At 40.3% G+C, this 21,339-nt stretch overlaps 1 protein-coding gene across 1 annotated transcript in view; it reads left to right on the top strand.

Moving 5' to 3' along the window:
- Positions 1–1,168: 1,168 nt before the first annotated feature.
- CFAP44 (cilia and flagella associated protein 44) overlaps positions 1,169–21,339 on the top strand; it is an 82,877-nt gene continuing 62,706 nt past the window's right edge. The window contains exons 1-10 of the mRNA XM_040980908.1: positions 1,169–1,205; positions 6,113–6,250; positions 6,946–7,099; positions 10,266–10,428; positions 12,722–12,824; positions 13,604–13,820; positions 15,801–15,915; positions 16,733–16,897; positions 19,887–20,042; positions 20,362–20,409. Of these exons, the coding sequence (XP_040836842.1) occupies positions 1,169–1,205; positions 6,113–6,250; positions 6,946–7,099; positions 10,266–10,428; positions 12,722–12,824; positions 13,604–13,820; positions 15,801–15,915; positions 16,733–16,897; positions 19,887–20,042; positions 20,362–20,409 (1,296 nt within the window). The remainder of the gene's footprint in view (positions 1,206–6,112; positions 6,251–6,945; positions 7,100–10,265; positions 10,429–12,721; positions 12,825–13,603; positions 13,821–15,800; positions 15,916–16,732; positions 16,898–19,886; positions 20,043–20,361; positions 20,410–21,339) is intronic.

A 21,339-nucleotide genomic window follows, 5' to 3' on the forward strand; every position in this document is an offset into this window, starting at 1 on the left:
TTCAGATCGCCATGTTGGAATATCAGTCACTGCGATACCACACTGCTGTGCCCGCTGCTTTCCTGGTCTGTCAGTCTCCAGGTACCCCTCTGCTGTTGTTCTGTCCTTTCCTATTTCCTGAAATATGTCATCTCTGCTTCTTCCTGATTAAATGTTTCTCCGTTCATTTAAACGTGTCCTTACCCTATTCCACCATCTTGTTTCTCCCTCATCTCTTTCTTTTTTATTGGCCCAGCGAGGAGTGTATCAATATTGTTTATCTTTAAAAATTTTTTTCTCTATTATTCATGAATTATATTCCTTCATTGATTGCTACTCATTTCTGTTCTATAATTATTACTTTGTTTATTTTATTTATGTCTAGTTATTTTATTTCTTTCTACTTTGTTTCTTTTTCTAGTTCATGAAATAGAACTTTGGGTCATTAATATTCTTACTTTTTTATTATATCATCCATCTATTGAAAGAATGCATTACCTTCTAAGGATTGACTTAATTGCATTCTGCAGAGTTTAATGTTTTTTTCCTTTAATTTTATTTTTGATGATGTTGACATAGTTGAGAAGGATGGACACACATGTGGATCACTGATTAGGTTGGGAAGAGTCAAGGAATGGGGGAAGATGGATCAGACAGTTGTTCCCATTTTTTTTTTTTGCTTCCTGTGTCTGGAGGAAGGGAGGAGAGAAGGGGAAAGGGTTGCTTCCAACAGACTAACTGCATCAGTACACAGCAATGTGTACCAATGCCCTCCTAGGGTCCCCGATGTGGAGCACTGCTCAAGCAGTTTTGGTAGTTCTGAGGTGTTGTTGATTTTGTTGTTCCAAGGTAAAGGAAATCCTTCCAAGGTCCGTTGGCTGACATAGTTCACCTTAGAGTTTCCACTTGAATAGATAATGGCTGTCAACACTTGGCTAAAAGAGTTGTCCAGTTCATTCTGAAATCCATGGTACTAGGTGTGCTCTGTAGACCTCAAAGATCTGTCATGTCCCTCATGTGCATCTGGATATGCCGTCCATTATACAGGGTTCAGCAACTGAGGAGGCCCAGTTCTGACATATGCACTCCATAGTTAGACCACAGACCATATGGTTTTCCCTGTGGTTGGAGTTTTGAGACCACTGGTCCAGTTCAGCAGCAGGGAGGTCCCAAAGAAAACTCACCGGAGATGACCGCAGACCTGATTCTCGTGTGTACCAGTCAGTGTACGATCTGTCTCAGTTTGTCACCCACCTACATACAGACACACTGATGGTTGCAATTACTGGGTCAGTTCTGTCTCCAGCCCCATCTCCAAAGCAAACCAATGGGTGCTGCAGCCCAGCCTAACTATGCCCACCACACATTCTGCCCTCATGCACACCAGCAGGAACTGCAGCCTACTAGAAGTGACCCCTCCAAAACTCCCAGCAGGCTCACCCCTAGCCTCAATTTATGAACATGCCAGTATATGCAGCCAACTGGTCCAGTAGGGCCCATGTCCCATTTGGTTCTTCTACACGTCAATGGGTGTTGAAGTGTAGCTCAGCTCACATTTATGCTGGCAGTTACTACTGCCTGTCCAGCCAGGAATGCCCCCAGCTTTGGTTCAAATGCTCACTTTGGTTTAAATGAGGACTGCAGTGCATCAGAGAAATACCCACAGTTTCCCTACAAGGCCCACTCCCAGTCCTGGATTTTGCAATTTCCAGGTGATTCTGTGATCTAGTCTGACAGGATCTGCCCCCCCACCCCCCGCTCCATCCCTGCGTTTGCCAGCTGATACTGCAGAAAAGCCCAACCAGCTTGCACTTATTCTGGCTTCTGCATGCACAAATGGATGCAATCACTTAACTCAACTTGGCTCTCCCCCTTACTTAGTTCACATGCAGGTCAATAGGTGTTGTAGTCTACCCAGGCTGTTCCACTCTAAATCCCAGCACTCATACTCACCAGTGGGAGCAGTGACCCACTGGGGGAGTCCCTGCTGCCCTGTGATTGGGCTCACCCCTCTCTGGGGTCATATGTTTGCTCGTGGGTGCTGTGGCTTAGTCTAGCATGGCCCGCCTCACCTCAGCATTCACCAGGGCATGCTGCATCCTGGCTCAGCCTACCATGCCCTCAGTTCCAGCTCATGCTGGCAGATGCTTCTGCCCAACCCAGCCTGGACAACCCCCAGTCCTTTGGTGAACTGGCTGGTGTTGCAACCCAACCCTGCCTGTTTTGCACCCTTTCCTGGTTCTCATATCTGCTTGTGGGTGCTATGAACTGGTCCAGCCCAGCCCACCCCTAGACCTGAGCCACACTTATACAGGTGGATATTGTAACCTTGCCTGGTCTGGGCTACTCCCAGTCTTGGTTCTTGTGCTCACCTGCAGGGACTGTGTCCTGACAAAGGAGTTCCCCAAGCTCCTCTGTCAGGTCACCTCCCAGTGGTAGATCTCACACACACTGGTGGGTTCTTGGTCTAGCCCAACTTGGCCCACTTCCTCTCCTGGGAGGTACAGCAGCCTTACCCAACTATCTCACACCCATTCTGGCTCTTCCTGTTGGGTGCTACATCCCAATCCTGCCTGGCCCACCAAAACCCCAGCTTTTGCATGGCTCAGGACAAGGCCTAGCCTGTCTTACACCCACCATGAGCACTAGCAGGTGATGGATCCTAGCCAGTCTGGCACACCCCAGTCCCAGTCCACACCTATGCTGAGGATGACTGTAGCCATGTCCAGCCCAGTTTGTTTCTCCCATTCTGGCTCTCATGCTCACCAGTGGGAACCACAGCACAGTAAGGGCATCCTCTTAGCTCTCTGACCAGGCCTGCATCCAGTTACAGATCTTGTCATGTTGGTGGTGATTGCTCTGACCCAGCCTGGCATAGCGCATCCCTTGGCTTGGGCCTTTGCCTTGTGATGCTGTAGCCTGGCCTAGCCTTCCAGCCTTCATTCCCAACTCTCGCTGGTGGGTACTGCAGACTACCCCTGCCCAGCTTGCTCCCTGGTTTTCATGCAAACTGGTAAAAGTGATAGCCTAGCCTAGCCAGGCATAGCCCACATCCTGTCCTGGCTCCTGGGCATGTTAGTGTGGTACTGTTTGGCCTGGCTCTGCCCACTCCATTGCCCTAGAGCCAACCCATCTGCCAACAAGCCTGACCAGAGCCAGCCCTGACTCATTGCTCACCAGTGGGAGCTACAGCCCATGAAGGGAGTACCCCCATGTACCTCCACCAGGCCCACTCCCAAACCCAAATCTCACATGTGCCCTTACTTGGAATAGTCTACCCCAGGTCTCAGCCTTTGTGTGTAAAGGTGAATGTTGTGGCCTTGCCTGCCTGTGGGTGCTGCATTCTGGGCCAGCCTGACCTGTTCTAAACCCCAGTACACATGAGTATTGGAGAGGTCTATGGTTATACCTGGTTTGCTCTGTTACTGCCCCCAGCTCTTGAGCAAACCAATGGAAAATGCAGTCCCACCTTGGTGAATATGCCTCTCAGAATCTGCTCCCAAACCTGATCCTCTCATGTGCTGATTAGTGTCATGATCCAGACTAACGTGATTCATCCCACCCTGATCAACAATGTTAACATTATCTGAAATAAAAAATAAAATAAATAGAAATAAAAATACTGCCAAATGAAAAAAGGAAGGCACAGAAAAAAAAATTGGAATGACGATACTAATGTCACATAGAGCAGACTTCAAGGCAAAAAATGGTACAATGACTAAATGGGATACTCCACAGTTAGAAAAGATCAATTCACTAGGAAGACATAACAGTCATAACGATGTGTGCTTGCAAGAATAGCATCACAGGACATGAAGCAAAAATGGATAACACTAAAGGAAAATTACAACACTTCACATTTGTAGTATGAATAATCTGATACTAGTTACTTAATAGTGGCCAAAGGGAGTCTCTATCATTAATGTTCGTATATTATTGCATGCAATAACCATGCCAAACTCTTTTTAAAATTCTAACAAATTTGAGACCTGTTAAGGATTTTTCTGTGTGCATAATCACAGAATTTATGGATTTCCTCATTGTGTTCCCATTCTCATGGAGAGGGTACAGGTAAATAAGGAATCCCAAAGTCAGCTGTGTTTGTAGGAGGCCATGTGTGTCTGGTCCCTGGAGAGGTCCCACAAACTTTCAGTTTCCACTGACAGGAGAGAACTGCAGGAACTCGCATTTAAAACATCAGATCATAAAACAAACTCTGATTCATTCTCTTTGTTATCTGCAGCTTTCCTGTTCTATCTCCTTGGTCACCTCTCTCTATATGCTTCCTCTTGAACTTGTGCTTATTCAGTCTATAGCAATTTACCAACCAGCTAGCTCTGCCATCCATTTGTGAATTGGAGTTTTAACTGCTTCAGGTTCTAAAAAAGAATAGAGCTTGTGGCTTTGGGTTTTTGCAAACAAGACTGGAAAGAAAGGCAAAGACGAATGCTGTTACTGTAAGCCTTCCACCAAGCTGTTTGGGGATTATTAAATATGAACAACTGTCAACAAATTGCTTAGATCTGCTGCCTTGCCACATGATATAATGTGTTATTTTTTACTGCTTTTTTTTTTTTTAATCAAACTTCACTTTTTCCATCAGTTGGCACAATCCTTCTCCCTGGCTCACAATACCCATTTTTTTTTTTTTTAAATCACACTCCTTTGTCTGAATTCTCTTCTAACTTAATCCAATCCTAGGTAGCAGCTTTAAGGTATCTTGTCATGTATAACTCCTTTGCTTCAGGGTAGGCCAACAACTTGGCTCCTTAAGCTTTTAAAGCCACAAACTTCAGGTGAGGAAACTGTCTTTGGCTGTCACGAGAAAAAGCTGCATTATTTCCCTTCTTTTGGAAATCAAGCTGTATGCTTGGTTTAGTCAGCTACTGAGAATTATTTCCTTTATCAAAATATGTGAATCCTTCAGGACCCTATCCTGTTGTGCAGCTGATGGGCTTGGCTCAGCTCTTCTGTTTCATTCCTGCCACACTTGGCCTTGTCCCTAATCTTTTAGCCTCATCTCAGATCTTCTATTTAGCTCTGCGACACTTGACACTTCTTGTTCTTCTGAAACGTATGAAAGTTCACCCAGTCTACTAACTGTTTCATGTTAGATATTTTAACTGTAGTTGTGTATGAATTTGGAGTCTGAATGTTGATTTACACATGGGGCATTTCTACTCCCATTCCAATTCTCTGCATGTCACTCCAGTGGGTAATAAGCATCCTCAGAGAAGGTTATTCTTGAATAAGCATTATTTTCTTTAACATGTTATGTCCTTGATACATGTTAATAAAACCAAACTGATTTAAAGTGGTGATAGTGATGTGAGCTAGAATGCTTTAATTATTACTCTAGGTCGTTGTTTCACACATAAACAACTCTTTTAAGTGTGCAGACGTGTAAGGTGCACAAAGTGGTAAGAAAATTTATCCAAAAAGTGAGAAAGTGAGCCCACATACCTGTGTAAATAGGGGTTGCCCAACAGGCGGAAGTACCAGTCAGGATCAGGCAATAGGCCAGAGGATCAGCCAAAGGAAGGAGGGGTAGGAGAGGAGAGGAGATTGCTCCTGTACAGTGCATTCAGCTGTGGGCTGTGGGGAGAGACCGAGCCCCTCCTAGGTGTTGGCCTCTTTTGTGCTTTGGGGAGCAGTGCCTCTGTAGACATGAAGCTAGCTACCAGGTCAGTTTCACAAGTTTCAAATGGAACGCTTATTATCCATCCCATTTATGGCCTCTACCCTGCTAAGTCCGAGACTAAACAGAAGGTTTTGATTGGCAAGTAGGAAGGACAGTATTATGTATGGGGGCTTGCAAGTTCTAGTTCAGCAGAAACTACTTACCTATTTCCTCCGAATCAATAGCAGAATATTGACTTTTTTCCTTAAGTTCTTGTAAGTGTGCATTGATAGGAAATAGACTGGAAAGAAAGTTTAAAAATGGATATTAACTTACAGAAAATTCCTTCATTTTATAAAGTTGTAAAATTGGTATGATAAATGATTTTTCTAGGGATATTTGAAGAACAAAAATCGTTAAATTTAGAGCACAAATGATAGGTTTTATCTCCTCTGAAATAAGAAAATGTTTAATTCAAAATGTAAAAATTATTTTAAAAAATATTTTGAATAGCTGCTACAAAAGATGATACAAAAGAAGAAACATTTACTGAAGGGGAAGAATCCTATGTAGATGGAAAAGACTCAGATGAGGAAAATTTAGAAGGAAGTTCAAGTTCAATTCAATATGGTTACATGGAAGACATTGCAGGTAAGTATTGTTTTCTATCAGTAATTATCAATGTCTTCAGTGCAAATTGCCTAGACAAATTGAATAGTTGTGAATCCATAAAAGAGAAAACTTGCAGGATGTAGGAACAAAGGTAATCCATGAAGTTTGTGGGAAGATGTAATTAAAAGTTTGTTTTCAGTCAAGTTGAGATCCATGCATAGGCATTTCCTGTGACATTTTGGGTACTTCTGTCTGTATGTGGATGATAAAAGGAAAAGCATTGCACATATTCTGATTGAAGAAGTTATAACAGCCTGGTAGCTGTTTATATTTCCTTTTGGAGATTCACATGGCAAAATTTTCATACATGACAAAATTTTCTGAGAACAGAGATGACCCAAGGAGTGCTCCACCCAGATTGGTTAGTTCTCCAACAGCTCTTGTAGACTGTTCACTCTGACCAGAGCTCAGCCTTCACCCCGTGTGCAAACAGGCATGCTATTCTTTCTTCGTGTTCCCCGGTCAATAGCATGCTGTATTTGCTCAGCTTTTTCCCCATGTGCACACAGGTGTGCTCTCCTACATCCATGCTCCCTGGTGGGTGGCATCATGTATTCTGGCCAGTAGTTGTACTTAGAGTATTTCAAGCAACGTTTGTTCTTCCTGTCTCTGGGAAATGCAGTTTTAGAATTTACCAGACAACTCTTCTTGGTTACAATATTTGCAATTTTCAGCACCTCCAGAAGCCCCTGCTCCAGCTTCAGAAGAGGTTGAGGAGCCTGTAAAGAAGAAAATATCGGAGAGTTTCTTCTACGATTACTCAGAGCTTGCTTCGATGCCTTTTGTGACTCCAGATTCGAACATACCATTGGATCTTCTCACAGTTGTGTATCCACTCCAGTTGCATTGGCATACTTGGGGATTTTAGTTATTGGATAAGGATCAACACGCTATATAGTCAATGACTAAATCTGACCTCTTATTTATTTTGGAAAATGATTTTTAAAATTCTTTTTTCCATGATACAGACATATAGGCGCAGTGGTTCATCTGTCTCCTCCTGTTACCTCCTTATAATCTTCTCATTATTTGTCCTAAAGTAATTATAATAAGTTATTTATTTTGCCATTATAAGCTTAACTTTCTGATATATAACTATTGTGACATGACAAGTACAGGAAAAGTAGAAAATATAGCAATGTAACATAGAAGTATAAATATTAATGGGAATCCTACTATTAATTGGGAATAAAAGTACATGTATGCTGCATATATCCATTATTTCCCAGTATATTAATCTCCCTTGTAGAGTTTATATATATATGCATATTTTTGTATATGTGATGGAACATATAATATTTGCCCTTTTGGGACTGGATTATTTCACTAAGCATAATCATTTCCAGTTGGGACTATTTTGTTGTGAACAGTAAGATTTCCTTCTTTTTATGGCTGATTAGTTTTTAAAAATATTTTTGTTGTTATTATTTTTCATGATATGGTATTGTAGGTAGAGGGATTCCCTCCTCCACTTCACCTCCTTCCTCTGCATTCTCCCTCAAATCCCAACTATTTGTCATGAATTATTACAATAGTATAGTCCTTCAGCAAAAGTCACAAGTGTGTATTACAACACTGTAGGTGCTGGCAATGGTGAAAAATCTAGTTTTCCATCACTGGTATACTTAACAGTTTCAGTGAGAGTTCTTTTATTCAGGAGTAGAGATGCATACTGCAACATTTCTTCACTACCCAATATGGTAGTTTCCATTATATAGTTCATCTATGAGAATAAATATATACACACTTTTACCTATATATATACTTATTTGTTTAGTATTTTGCATGAATTTTATTTTTTATCAGAACATATGATATTTGTCCTTTAGAGGACTGGTTTATTTCACTGAGCATAATGGTCTCTAGTTGGGACCATTTTGTTGCAAACAGTAGAATTTCACTATTTTTAGTGACTGAGTAGTATTCCATACATTCTTTGAATATATTCCAAGAAGTGGGAAAGCTGGGTCATATGGTAGATCCATATATGGTTGGCGTAGCATGCTCCAGGCTGATTTCTATAGTGAACGCACTAACCTACATTTTCACGTACAGTGGGGTGGGCAACCTTTTCCCCTGCATCCATGCCAGCAGATGTTGTTAGCAGAGTTCTGAATATAGACCACTCTCATTGGAGTTAGGTAGAACCTCAATGTAATTTTTATTTGCATTTCCCAATAGCTAAGGAACCTGAGCATTTTGTGACATGGCTATTAGCCATTCAGATTTGTTATTTTGCAAAATGCCCTCTCATTTCCTTTGCTGGTATTTCTTTATTGGTTTTTTGTTTTGCTGTCATTGAGTTTTCGAAATTCTTTGTAAATCTTGGATATTAGTCCCCTATCTGTTGTATAGTATGCAAATATTTTCTCCCATTCTATTGGTTGGTGCTTTGCTTTGTTGATTGTTTCCTTTGCTGTACAGAGGCTTCTTAGTTTGATGTTGTCCCATTTGTTTATTTTGGCTTTGACTACCTGTGCTTTGGGTGACTTTTTAAATAAATCTTTACCAATGTATGTATTTTGTAGAGTGCTTTCTATGTTTTCCTCTAATAGTTTGATGGATTCTGGATGCAGATTTAGGTCCTTGATAAAGGTAGAGCTAATTTTTTATAAGATGAAATTTGGGTGTCTTGTTTCTTATTTCAGCAAGTTGCTGTCCAGTTGTCCAAACAGCATTTGTTGAAGAGACTGAACCTTTTGCCTGAATTTTTTCAGTTTTCTTGTCAGAGATGAGCTGGCTGTACATATGTGGGCTCACATCTGTTTTTTTTTTTTTCTGTTCCATTGATCTGATTCTCTCTTTCTATACCAATACCAATTAGTTTTGATTACTACTACCCTGTAGTATATCTCCAGGTCTGGAATTGTGATTCCTCCAGCTTGATTTTTATTCTTCAGAACAGCTTTGGCTATTTGTGTTTCCAGATCAAGTTTTGTATCTTTTCTACTTGTGAAAAGAATGTTGTTGGGATTTTAATTGGGATTGCATTGAATCTGTACATTTCTTTTGGAAATATGGAAATTTTGAGGATGTTAATCCTACCAATCCAGGAAAATTTCTCCATGTTTTGATGTCTTCTATTTCCTTTTTTAATGTCTTATAATTTTTGTCATAGAGGTCTTCTACATCTCTGGTTAGGCTTATTCCAAAATATTTTAGGTTCTTCTCTGGTGTTTTAAAGGGTACTGTACTTACAAGTTTTTTTCTGAACTATGATGTTGCTTGTGTATACTAGGAACATCAATCTATTGATTTTATGCCCCACAGCCCTGTATAGCTGTATAGCATTCGATGGTGTAAATGTATTACAATTTCTTTATCCATTCATCTGTTGATGGCATCTGGATTGGTTTCATTTCTTAGTTATTGTGAATCAGAACCCATAAAACATAAATAATTAAAGCAAAAATAAATAAATAGAATATGCCTAACTAAGGTGCTTGTGTACTACAATATGAATAGAGTGAGGAATAAGGCTTTACCGACAGCACTGCCGCGTGCATTCCTTTGCGTGGCTATGGTCAGGTCTGTGTCTGTCATCACACTGCAAGGGCAGAATTAAGTAGTTGTGATAAAGACCATCTGACTCACAAGGCCTCAAATATTTCTTACCAGAGATTTGTTAAACACATTTGTTAACCCATGTCTTAAATGATCCTAGGAAGGTTGGCCCTTAGAAAATTTGAGCAACAAGTGTACAGTTTTATTTGGATCCAGATGTTGTTTGACAGAAAACTATCCAGAGAAAAAAGGCTTTTCAGGCTGTCCTTGGCACAAGTGGAAGACTGCATTTGATGAGATGCAATGTGAAGGAGCCCCTGTGGCCTTTTGTTCCCTCCTGTGTACCTCCTGTCCAATTGCAGGCTAAAATTTCAGTTACTCAATTTTGGAGTGCTTACCTGAGTATGTTCTTTTACATTTTTTTCATCACTTTTCCTACACCTTTGGTGCTTATTTTGTTGCACTTCTTTCCTTAGCATCTTACCCTCAGACATTCTTTTGGATATGACTGCAGAAAACGAGCCAACCTACAGCTTCTGGACAGCAGTACTGCATTATACATCGCTGGGAACCAGCTGATCCTCCTGAATTTAAAAACCAAGGAACAGACCTATCTGCGAAGCAGCAGTGGGGAAGGAATTGGTGTCATTGGGGTATGCTCTTAATAATACAGATAAAAACAATGTTCTGGCTAGTCAGTGATGGTTGTGAGATGACAGCACCATGCATGGCATTGTGGAATGACATGGGATACCTGGCTGTTTTATTCTAATGCATTTTAAATTTAGATATTCAGCTGCTATTCTTACTGATATTGTGTTCATGTAATATTGTTATATTAATATTATTATCTCCTTTTGCTGATAAGGAAACAGACTTCTGCAGGTTGAAGTGACTTCTCCATAGTAAGGCATGCTTTTTAACATTTAGATTGGGAACAGAAGTGAGTGAGGATTTCATCTGAGGACTGTAGCAAGCAAACAGCAATGAGAATTGGAGAAGGCAGGGCAAATGTGAGACCCACAAACAGGACATCAGGATTCATTATAGAAATAGGACATGATGAGATGTGTGCAATGAAAGTGCCACGTTTCTTTCTGTCTTGCCATTTATCTGTATATAATGTGTACATGATAAAAATACTTGTCCTTAGGGAGTTTTCTAGAAGACTAATAAGTTTGGCATTTATCATGTGATAGTAAGTGTCCTTCACCACGCAGAACATACAGTGCAGGATTAGATGAATTCCTCACCTTTATGAATTTAAAGTTTGAAATCCATCTAAAGAGACAGGACCCACATGAAAAGGAGCATACAAAGAACTAGGTATGGAAGTGTCTGATGACAGGACAATAGCTTTATGCAAGCATTCCTGGGCCCAGTGATGAGGTGCCTAGATTTTTGGGTCAATCAGTATCCTGAGCCCTGCAGTGCACATATCCTAAGAGGACTAAGAAACGTTTAATGAACATATTTACCTACCACTTTATGGCCATTATTAGTTTCTACACTTTTATTTTTCCGTTTTATTATAAATTGATTAGATCTGAGGGAAGAAACCTGAAATGTAATGTGGTCAAGAGTGCTAAATCCTAGTGTTGATCCACCCTGATTCTGAGCAGTTTTATGTCCACAGCATTCTTTCCCATGGCTGCTAGAACTGTGGATGTCTGTGTGGAAACCCAGGCCTCTCCTGGTCTGCCCACATCACTTCATTTTTTCTGAAACAGTTAAATCCAGTTGAGGATGAGAATAATTTTGCCATATTATGGTAAGCCTGTGAAGTATATGTTTTGGACATATGAGCTACCTTCCTGAAAATATGCAGTGGATTTATATGTTGAATTTAAAGTAAATAACTTATTAATTCCAGGTGTCCATTAGGAATAAGATATCTGAACTCATGCCACAGCAGCTTCCAATCTCAGTGGGCTGAAACTTTTTTTTTTAACTTGTGGCCCACAAGGCCTTGTAGGGGTCAAACATTTGACTATTTGACCATGTATCCTAAAGATTTTTTTCTTTGTAAATGGGGTCTTGACAGGTATGGTCTTAATCTATTTATCCTAACCTCCTTAAAATCTATTCTTTCTTAGTTCCAGTTATGTCTTTCTTCTAAACTCTGGCTTCTTGAACTCTGTCTCCCAAACTTAGTACTTTGTAGGCCATATGCTCTTCTCAAATTGCTTAAGTCTCTGGAGTAGATAGAAATGATGACCACATACCAACATAAAGAGTTGCTGGGAATTTTAAAGGAATTAAGCATATGAGTTTGTGGCACATGGTAAGAACCTCTTGAATGTTATCTATATTCAGTGTTATCATGATCTCACTGAGTATCTACTTCATAAACCCAAGCCTGTTAAAGTGAAGGAAGTTTACTTGACTAGAAGGGTAACAAACAGCTTGCCAGAAAAAAGTCAGCCTATCCCCAGTATTATGGCCCCAAGAATGGAGGGAAGAAAATGAACCCCTATGTTGTCTTGGGTACAATAAAGTTGCAATTTCTTTTTGAGAGCTAACCTCTATCCTTGAGTTATAACTGGGAATGGCAAAAGCAGTAACATAAAATAGAATTCTATAGTATATACCACCAATAGCTAATTCTTATTAAATCCTTTTTTTTCTTTTTTGGTTAGTCTTTTGCTCTTCCTGTGCTTTTGACTTACCAATGAATAAAAGTGAAAATCAGCATGTGATTTGATCTGACATATTCTGTCATTTGCAATGCTGGCACACACAGTTTACCCAGGATACATTACTACATCTAAGTGTAACTGGCTTGTAAATAATTGTGTCTTTCCCACTTTTGTTATGTGTACCTTCATTTGTGCTAGGTTTTACTAGGGAGACATTTATAAAATAAGAAATGCAAATATTGTACTAATGGTATTCTTTACATCAAAACCTTTCTTTTGATATTTTATTGAAATATTTTTTTTGCAGGTTCATCCACAGAAAACTCACTTCACAGTAGCTGAAAAAGGAAGTTATCCAAAGATCATCATCTATGAATATCCTTCTCTGAAACCCTACAGAATACTTCGGGGTAAGTCTAATAGCGTGTGTAAGATACTTCATGTTAACCTTCAGCAAGCAGAACTAACAGAAGATAGACAAGTGACTCACTTAGTGGCATCGGCTTACACAGTTGTCAGGGCTGGAAGTCTGAAATTCGTGGGGCAGTTGGCAGGCTACAAAGGGTTGGGAAGAATGCTGTAGTGCTCAAGCAGAATTTCTTCCTCTGTTGTAAAACGCTTCAGCTGACTAAGGAGGCCTGTCTGCGTCATCAGCAATAACCTCCTTTACTTCAGGTTAATTGAACGTTCATGTTGACCATGTCTGCAAAATGCCTGCACAGCAGCGTCTAGATTACGGTTTAACTCAGCAGCTGGGTGCTATCATCCAGCCAAGTAGACACCTCAAATTAACCACCACAATTATCTGACTGTTCTGTTTTCTGTATAGTTCATTTCTGCAGTCAAGTTTTATGATTGATTTTTTAGTAATAAATCTTAAATTATGTATTGATTTTTCTTTACTATTAGTATTCCTTTGTGTTTCTCCACCACTTTGTAAGATTGGAAGTATGTTCTCAAAGTGTTTTTCTCATGCAAATTGTGGTTAAAACATTTTCACCTTCATCCTTATCACATAACTCCTAAAGCCACTGGCAAGGAGTAACTTTGCAGTTGTTCTTGCAGTGATCCTTGAATTCTTATGTGAATACTCATCACTAAATGCTGTCTCTCCCATTTTTTTATGATACACTTTTGGAAAGTAAACAATTGTGGTGCTAATTTATGAGCGTTCCATTCCTTCCTCCAGATGGGGCAGAGAAGGGGTATGCTTATGTGGACTTTAACTTCAGGGGTACTTTACTGGCCTCTGTGGGGAGCAGTCCCGATTACACACTGACCATCTGGAACTGGAAAGAAGAGCAACCCATACTGCGGACAAAAGCTTTTACTCAAGAAGTTTTTAAAGTGACATTCAATCCTGAAGATGAAGAGCAGCTTACGACATCAGGATCAGGCCACATCAAGTAGGTAGAGTGACCAACAGAGATGCTAGTAAATTGTAGAAAGGTATGGTCTCTGAGGAACTATGACCTGTTTGAAGCCATGTTTGCTGTTGATTACAATAAGCATAATTTTAAAAATGTTAAAAATTTTACAAAGCAAGCAGCAGTGCACTTTTCTAAATTGATATATGAAATTTGATTCCAAAGGCAGTCTAGGTAAAAAGGCTTTTAAATAAAGCCTGCTATTTTTTGGTGAGACTTTGAAAGAGTTTGTATAGTATCTTAATAACTGGTCATGGCATGGTGTTTTCAAAGTTCATATAACGCTTTCACATCCACGAGCAAATTTTTTTGTTTGTAACAACCTGGTCACTATCCATAAAACAAGAATTAGCGCAATGTCATTCCTGACAAGGGTTCTTCATTACTACTACAAGGACGGCAGAGGTTGCTTCTAATCTCAGGTCTCTAATTCCGAATTTCACGCTGATTTCACTGGATCAGTGGTGCATTTCTAGACAGGAATGATTTTTTATCACAACTTCGTTTCACTCTGGTTCTTGCATTTCTTTGGAAGTCTAACACCATCAACCCCAGAGATGCCGGAACTTAGTTTCCGATGTCTCATTAAGAAAGGCATTTTTAGCTACCAGCCCTCATCATTCTGTTCATTTGTTCGGGATAATAATTAAATCCTAACAATATTATTTATTGCTGTCATGTGTTGAGCATGGTTTTAAGATTATTTATCAATTTTATAAGTTAGGCATATCAAATATCTCGTGTGAGAAAATGAAGGCACACAAAATCACAAGAAAATGAAGGATTAAGAAGCCAAAACTCACACAGTGGTAAATTAGAACTTTTTGAACACTTTTTATTTTTAAAACAATATCCTCCAACAGAATTTTCTGCCAGGCTGGAATTGTGTACTGTCCAGTATCCCAGCTATTAGCCACATGTAGTTCCTGTGTATGTGAAACTAGCTGCTTTAAGGAAGTGTTGAATTTTAAATTTCATTTAGTGTTAATTACTTTATGTATAAATTAAATTGTTATACCTGACAGGTAACTACTAAACAGGATACTGTAACTCAAAAATAAAAAAATCCAGAGGATTTTTTTCTTTCTTTTTTTTGGGGGGGGGGATTTATTTTTATTGGAAAGTCAGATATACAGAGAGGAGGATCTTCCATCCATTGATTCACTCCCCAAGTGGCCATAATGGCTGGAGCTGTGCTGATCTGAAGCCAGGAGCCAGGAGTATGGGTGTAGAGTCCCAAAGCCTTGGGCAATCCTCCACTGCTTTCCCAGGCTGCAAACAGGCTGGATGGAAAGCGTGGCTGCCTAGATTAGAACCAGCTCCCATATGGGATCCTGGCACAAGCAAAGGGAAGACTTTATTCAATAGGTTACCGCACTGGGCCCCACAGAGGGTTTTAAAACATTTGGCTCATTGCTGAAAGCATATTGCCTTGAACTTTGACAGAAAACATATTTTTTCTTATTTTTTCTTTCCTTTTAAAACATAAATATTTATTTATCTATTTGAAAGGCAGAGAGAGATTTTTTCAGGTACTGGTTCACTCCCCAAATGGCTACGATGGCCAAAGCTGGATCAGTTTGAAAATACTTTTTCCAGTTCTCCTGCATGGGAGCAGAGGCCCAAGCACTTGGGCCATCTTTACTGCTTTCCCATGCACATTAGTAGGAAGCTGGATAGGAAGTAGAGAAGCCAGGACTCCAACTGGTGCCATATGGGATACTGGCACTGTAGGTGGTGGTTTTACCCACTGTGCCATAGTGCTGGCCCCAGGAAAGAGATTGTTAATACTTATTAAATTAGGTGAAAAGATTAATTATGAGTGAAACAATGTATATTAATATAAAATATATAAAGATTTGGGTCATATTCAAAATAAGTAAATTTCATTATTAAATGTATGTATTTAAATGTACTATTTAAAGAATGCCATATATCCAATCTCCTTCTCAATTGTAGATTCTGGGAAATGGCTTTTACATTCACTGGTCTCAAACTTCAGGGAGCACTGGGTCGATTTGGCAAAACAGCTACTACTGATATTGAAGGCTATATGGAGCTCCCGGATGGGAAGGTGAGAACAGCCACTGTGTGAACAATACAATCATGTTTTCAGGATGGAGGCATTCCAAGTTCAAGCCTAACTTGCTTTGCCACAGTACCTGTCCCTCAAGTATTCTTTAAGCTTGATAGTATTACACTTAACAAGTAGAGTATCATCTATCAATAACTTGAGAAATCTTTTTCACTTTTGTACCAGTAATTCTATTTCCTGGATTATGTTCTTAAGTGATGTACCTCCCCCGAAATACACACACACATACATACACGATGTGGGTCTGGTGCAATGGCCTAGTGGCTGAAGTCCTTGCCTTGCATGTACCAGGATCCCACATGGGTACCGGTACCTGTCCTGGCGGTCCTGCTTCCCTTGCAGCTCCCCGCCTGTGACCCAGGAAAGCAGTGGAGGACAGCCCAAAGCCTTGGTATCTTGCAGCCATTTTGGAGACCCAGAAGAAGCTCCTGGCTCCTGGCTTCGGATCAGCTCAGCTCCGGCCATTGCGGTCACTTAGGAAGTGAATCAGCAGATGGAAGATCTTCCTCTCTGTCTCTTCTCCTTTCTGTCTGTCTGACTTTCCAAAAATTAAATAAATATTAGCATATATATATATATTATGTACATATGTGAAGAACTCACAGCAATTAAACTAAAACCACAACAGTGAATACATATATGCAATGCTAGAAGGAAATATATCAAAATGTGGTTAGTGGGTTCGGGGTGGTAAGTCTTTTTTATTTTTTACTATTAGACTTTTCACTTTCATAAACAAAAATAATGTTAAAATATAGTTCTTACCAAGTGACATTCCTTCCTTCATATCTGCCAGGTACTGTCAGGGTCAGAATGGGGCAACATGCTGCTTTGGGATGGTGGTCTTATCAAGGTGGAACTATGTCGAGCTGCCAGAAAGTCTTGTCACCATGGGCCTATCAACCAGATAATGCTAGATGAGGGGGAAGTGATCACTGTTGGCTCAGATGGATGTATCAGGGTAAGTTGTCTTGGGGCTTGGGCCGTAATACCTATTTCTAAGGCTTGACGGTATCTAGATGGTTTTGGCAGGTTTTTATCTCCAAGGGAGATGACTTTATGAAGCCATCAGCAGTCATTTACTCTCAAGACCAATTTATTTTAAATAATGCTTCTTGGGTGGTAACACCTGTATTCTTGTCAAAATTAATTGATCAAATCTTAGCATTGAGACCATTGGTTATTTTTATGTTGTTGAAATGGGTTATGAAAATGAAAGCCATGATAGCACAGTATCAACAGTAGAAACGTTTGTTCTTCCGAAATGCCCGACATGAATGGGTCATGCTCTAGAAACAGAAATGCAAAACCTTTGCTAGTAATTCTTCTCCTGAGATTACCAGTTAGAACTCACAGGTGAGCTGCCAAGGTTGGGTTCTGGATACTGTCTTCTCTTTGCTCCTTACACAGGAAAAACACACCTGTTTTGGCTTGTAAACACTCTCCTGCTTAAGGACTGGGCTAAGTTGGAACGTGGTTCCGGTCCTGTTCTGTCACATACATACCCATACACACCACTGAATGGCGTCTTCTGTAAGCACGTGCCCACATGTGGCTGTCTAACTTTGTGAGCTGTCTAGCCTTGTGATGTGCCTTGTGGTCCCCTTGGCACATAGCTTTTATAGCATCTTTCATAAGAAAGTGGTAGTGTTCTCTTAAGAGGTGTTAATCACAAATAAGATTGCATTAAACTTTTCTGTGTCTGGCATTTTGGCACAGCAAGTTAAACTGCTGCCTACAATGCTGGTATCCCATATGGGCACTGGTTCTAGTCCCCGCTGCTCTGCTTCTGATCCAGCTCCTTGATAATGCAACTAGAAAATTAGTGGAAGATCCCCAAGTGCTTTGGGCCTGGCCACTCACATGGGAGTCTTAGATGGAGTTCCAGGTTCCTGGCTTCAATCTAGCCTAACGTTGGCTACTGAGGCTATTTTGGAAGTAAATCAGTGAATGGTAGGTCTCTCTCTGACTCTGCTTTTCAAATAAATGAATGAGTCTTTAAATAAAACCATTCTGGGACCCAGCATGGTGGTCTAGCGGCTAAAGTCCTCACCTTGAATGTGCTGGGATCCCATATGGGCACCGGTTCTAATCCCAGCAGCTCCACTTCCCATCCAGCTCCATGTCTATGGCCTGGGAAAGCAGTCAAGGACCACCAAAGCCTTGGGACCTTGTACCCGCATGGGAGATCTGGAGGAAGTTCCTGGCTCCTGGCTTTGGATTGGCGGAGCACCAGCTGTTGCAGTCACTTGGGGAGTGAATCATTGGACGGAAGATCTTCCTCTCTGTCTCTCCTCCTGTGTATATGCCGATCCGAAGCCAGGAGCCTCCTCCGGGTCTCCCAAGCAGGTGCAGGGTCCCAAAGCTTTGGGCCGTCCTCAACTGCTTTCCCAGGCCACAAGCAGGGAGCTGGATGGGAAGAGGGGCCGCCGGATTAGAACCGGCGCCCATATGGGATCCCGGGCGTGCAAGGCGAGGACCTTAACCACTGTGCCACCGCGCCGGGCCCAATAAATCTTTTTTTAAAAGTTAAAATCATTTTGGTCACTCTGTTGATCCACTGAGTTTAATATGTCTAATATATTTTTATATTTTTTATTATGAGTTTTTATCATTGACTATCTGAATCCAAGAATAGGGTTTTTAAAAATGCATTTATTTATTTTTTTAAAGAGTTACAGAGAGAAGGCCAGACAGGTGGAACCATTCCTCTGGTTTGTTCCCCAAATGGCCACAGCAGACAGGAATGGTTCAGACTGAATCCAGAAGCCAGAAAATCCATCCAGGTTTCCCATGTAGCTACAGGAGCCCAAGGACTTGACCCTTGTGCTGCTGCTTTCCCAGGCACATTAGCAGGGAGCTGGATGGGAAGTAGAGCATCCAGGACTCAAACCAGCAACTATATAGGATGCTGGTATTGCAGGTGGCAGTTTAACCTGAAATGTCACAGGGTTGGCCCCAAGTATACGTTTTAATACTTAAAATATTAAATTGAATCTTGTTGAATTTCATGCATTGCTGTGAGGATCTTTTGTGTTCAAAATCTCCAAATTCCAAGTAGAGAAACCTGAAGAGAGAAGAAGTTAAATATTTCAGAGGTTCTCTTCGTGGTCACTACTGATTTCAAAGTCCTTATCTTTTCATTCCTTCATGTTGTAGATGTCTTTATCAAGTTTTTACCCTGACTCCTGGGAATTGTCTGGTTCTAGAATCTGTCCGCGTCCGCCATATAAACACACATGTATACATACATGTCCATAAGACAGTGGCAATATCCTGGGAGTTATTTTCCTGAAGTCTGAGTTCTACAGTCTAGGATAATGTGGCCGCATTATCAGGGCAGGTCATGGGACTTCACAAGTGAAAAGTCCCAAGTCTGTCTGCCTTGGTGAGCTGGAACTCGTCCTTCTTATTCTTCCTGTAGTGTTCTGGACTCCTCTGAGATCAGTGTAAGTCATCACGAAGGGAGAGAAAAATTTTCTAATAGAAACATCAACTGCAATCCATTTTCCTTGGACTATAATGAAGGCAGTGCCTGCATCCTTAAGCAAGAAGGTGTATTTTTCCTTTGCCTGGGCCTTTCAGTTAGTGTACAGAAACAAGACTCACTGTAATGTCTGAAGCAACTGAGCCGTTTACTCCTTAGGGCTGTTTTGTATGAAGGCAGAATGGAAACCTTGGAAGAAGCTACTTTGGGTCCAATTAAAATTCTTACACAGGACTATATCCTTTCACTAATCTTCATAAACACAAAAGAAAATATTTATGACGCCTCATTGCAGAGGAAAATGCCAGAGTTTGGGTTGGGTTAATGCCCCAGCTGTACTTATTCATTCCTAATTTTCATGCAACAAAAAGAAATGACATTTGAAAACAACTGGAGCATTTTTCTGGCTTTGAAAGTAAATGAACTACTTATTGATTAAAGTTTTTCTCATTAACTTTACAAGATATGGGATTTTGAGACGATAGACACTGCTGATACTGTTGATGAAACTGGATTGTTAGAGATTGAGCCTATTAATGAACTTCAAGTAGACAAGAATGTCAAACTCTTCTCTATGATAAAAATGAATGAGTCTGGAAATAACTTTTGGCTGGCTCAAGTAAGTTGTATTCCTCTGTTTTAACTCTTAAATTAACTACTTATAAAATTAAGATGGTGTAATTGATGATGTACATGGAAGAGGGACTATTAATGAACTTGTTCTGTGGCTGTGTTCTAATATATATATGTATATATATACACACACATATATATGTAATTACTTTTATTACATTTCTCACACTTTATGTGAACTTTTATAACTTTATGTGAAGTTCATATGTATTATGAACTTTATGTAGTAGTCCTTTTAGTCATGGGAAGAAAATTGTTTCCAATTTGATGCAAATTCAAAATTATAAGACTATTTAATTTTGTAGGATGCCAATGGAGCCATATGGAAGCTTGACCTTAGTTTTTCAAATATCGTAAGTTGTCCCTTTTTCTTAACGTTCCCTAGCTTTCATAGTAAACACATTTGTTATTCTTTAAAGGGGACTTTATCTTTCTCCAAGCTAGACCATTGTTCCCATCAAAAAGTTGTTCAAGAGGCTGGCAATGTGGCACCTTAAGTTAAGCCACTTCTTGTATTGGTGGCATCCCATATTGGGGTGCTGATTTCAGCCCTGGATACTCTGCTTCATCCATTCCATCTCCCTGCTAATGTGCCTGGGGAAGCAGCAGATAATGGTCCAAGTATTTTGGTGCTTGTTACCCAAATTGGGCTACCTGGAGGGAGTTCTGGGCTCCTGACCAGTCTGGCCTAGCCTCAACCAGAGCTGCCATTTGCAAGGGGTGAGCTAACATCTCTCTCTCTCCCTCTCTCCCTCCCTTCCTCCTACCCTTTCTCCTTCCCTCTTTCCCTTACACACATGCACACACATGCATCCTTACTCTGCTTTGCAAATAAATAAATAAATAAATAAATAAAAATTGGAAAAAACCTTGTTCAACATTCTCTATTCTTGGGAATTCTCTCCACTTATCTCACGTCATGATTTTATTTAAGTAAAAAAAAAAAAATGAGCAGAGTTTACCGGAAAAGTAGCAATAGTAATGCCTCATGTTTTGCAGTCTTTGCACTTTTCATAAATGTGTGTCAGTTTCATTTGTATTATCTCCTGATTCATTTATATTATCTCCTGATTCTCACGCCCACCCTTAGAGTAGTGAGCTGTCACCCTCCTATATGACAGGGAAGAAATGGAAACTAGCATTTTGTGATAATCATACAGCCATGAAGTGTAAACCCAGGATCCCATGTTCCTCCTAAATCCAAAGTCCGGTGCTCTTTCTAAGCCATTCCATTCCAATAAAATTTGTAAGGTCCATCAGGAGGTATCAGGTTCTGTTTGTAT

This window comes from Ochotona curzoniae, unplaced genomic scaffold (genome assembly GCF_017591425.1).
Source record: "Ochotona curzoniae isolate NIBS_2020 unplaced genomic scaffold, NIBS_Ocur_1.0 contig_3498, whole genome shotgun sequence".
Taxonomy (NCBI): domain Eukaryota; kingdom Metazoa; phylum Chordata; class Mammalia; order Lagomorpha; family Ochotonidae; genus Ochotona; species Ochotona curzoniae.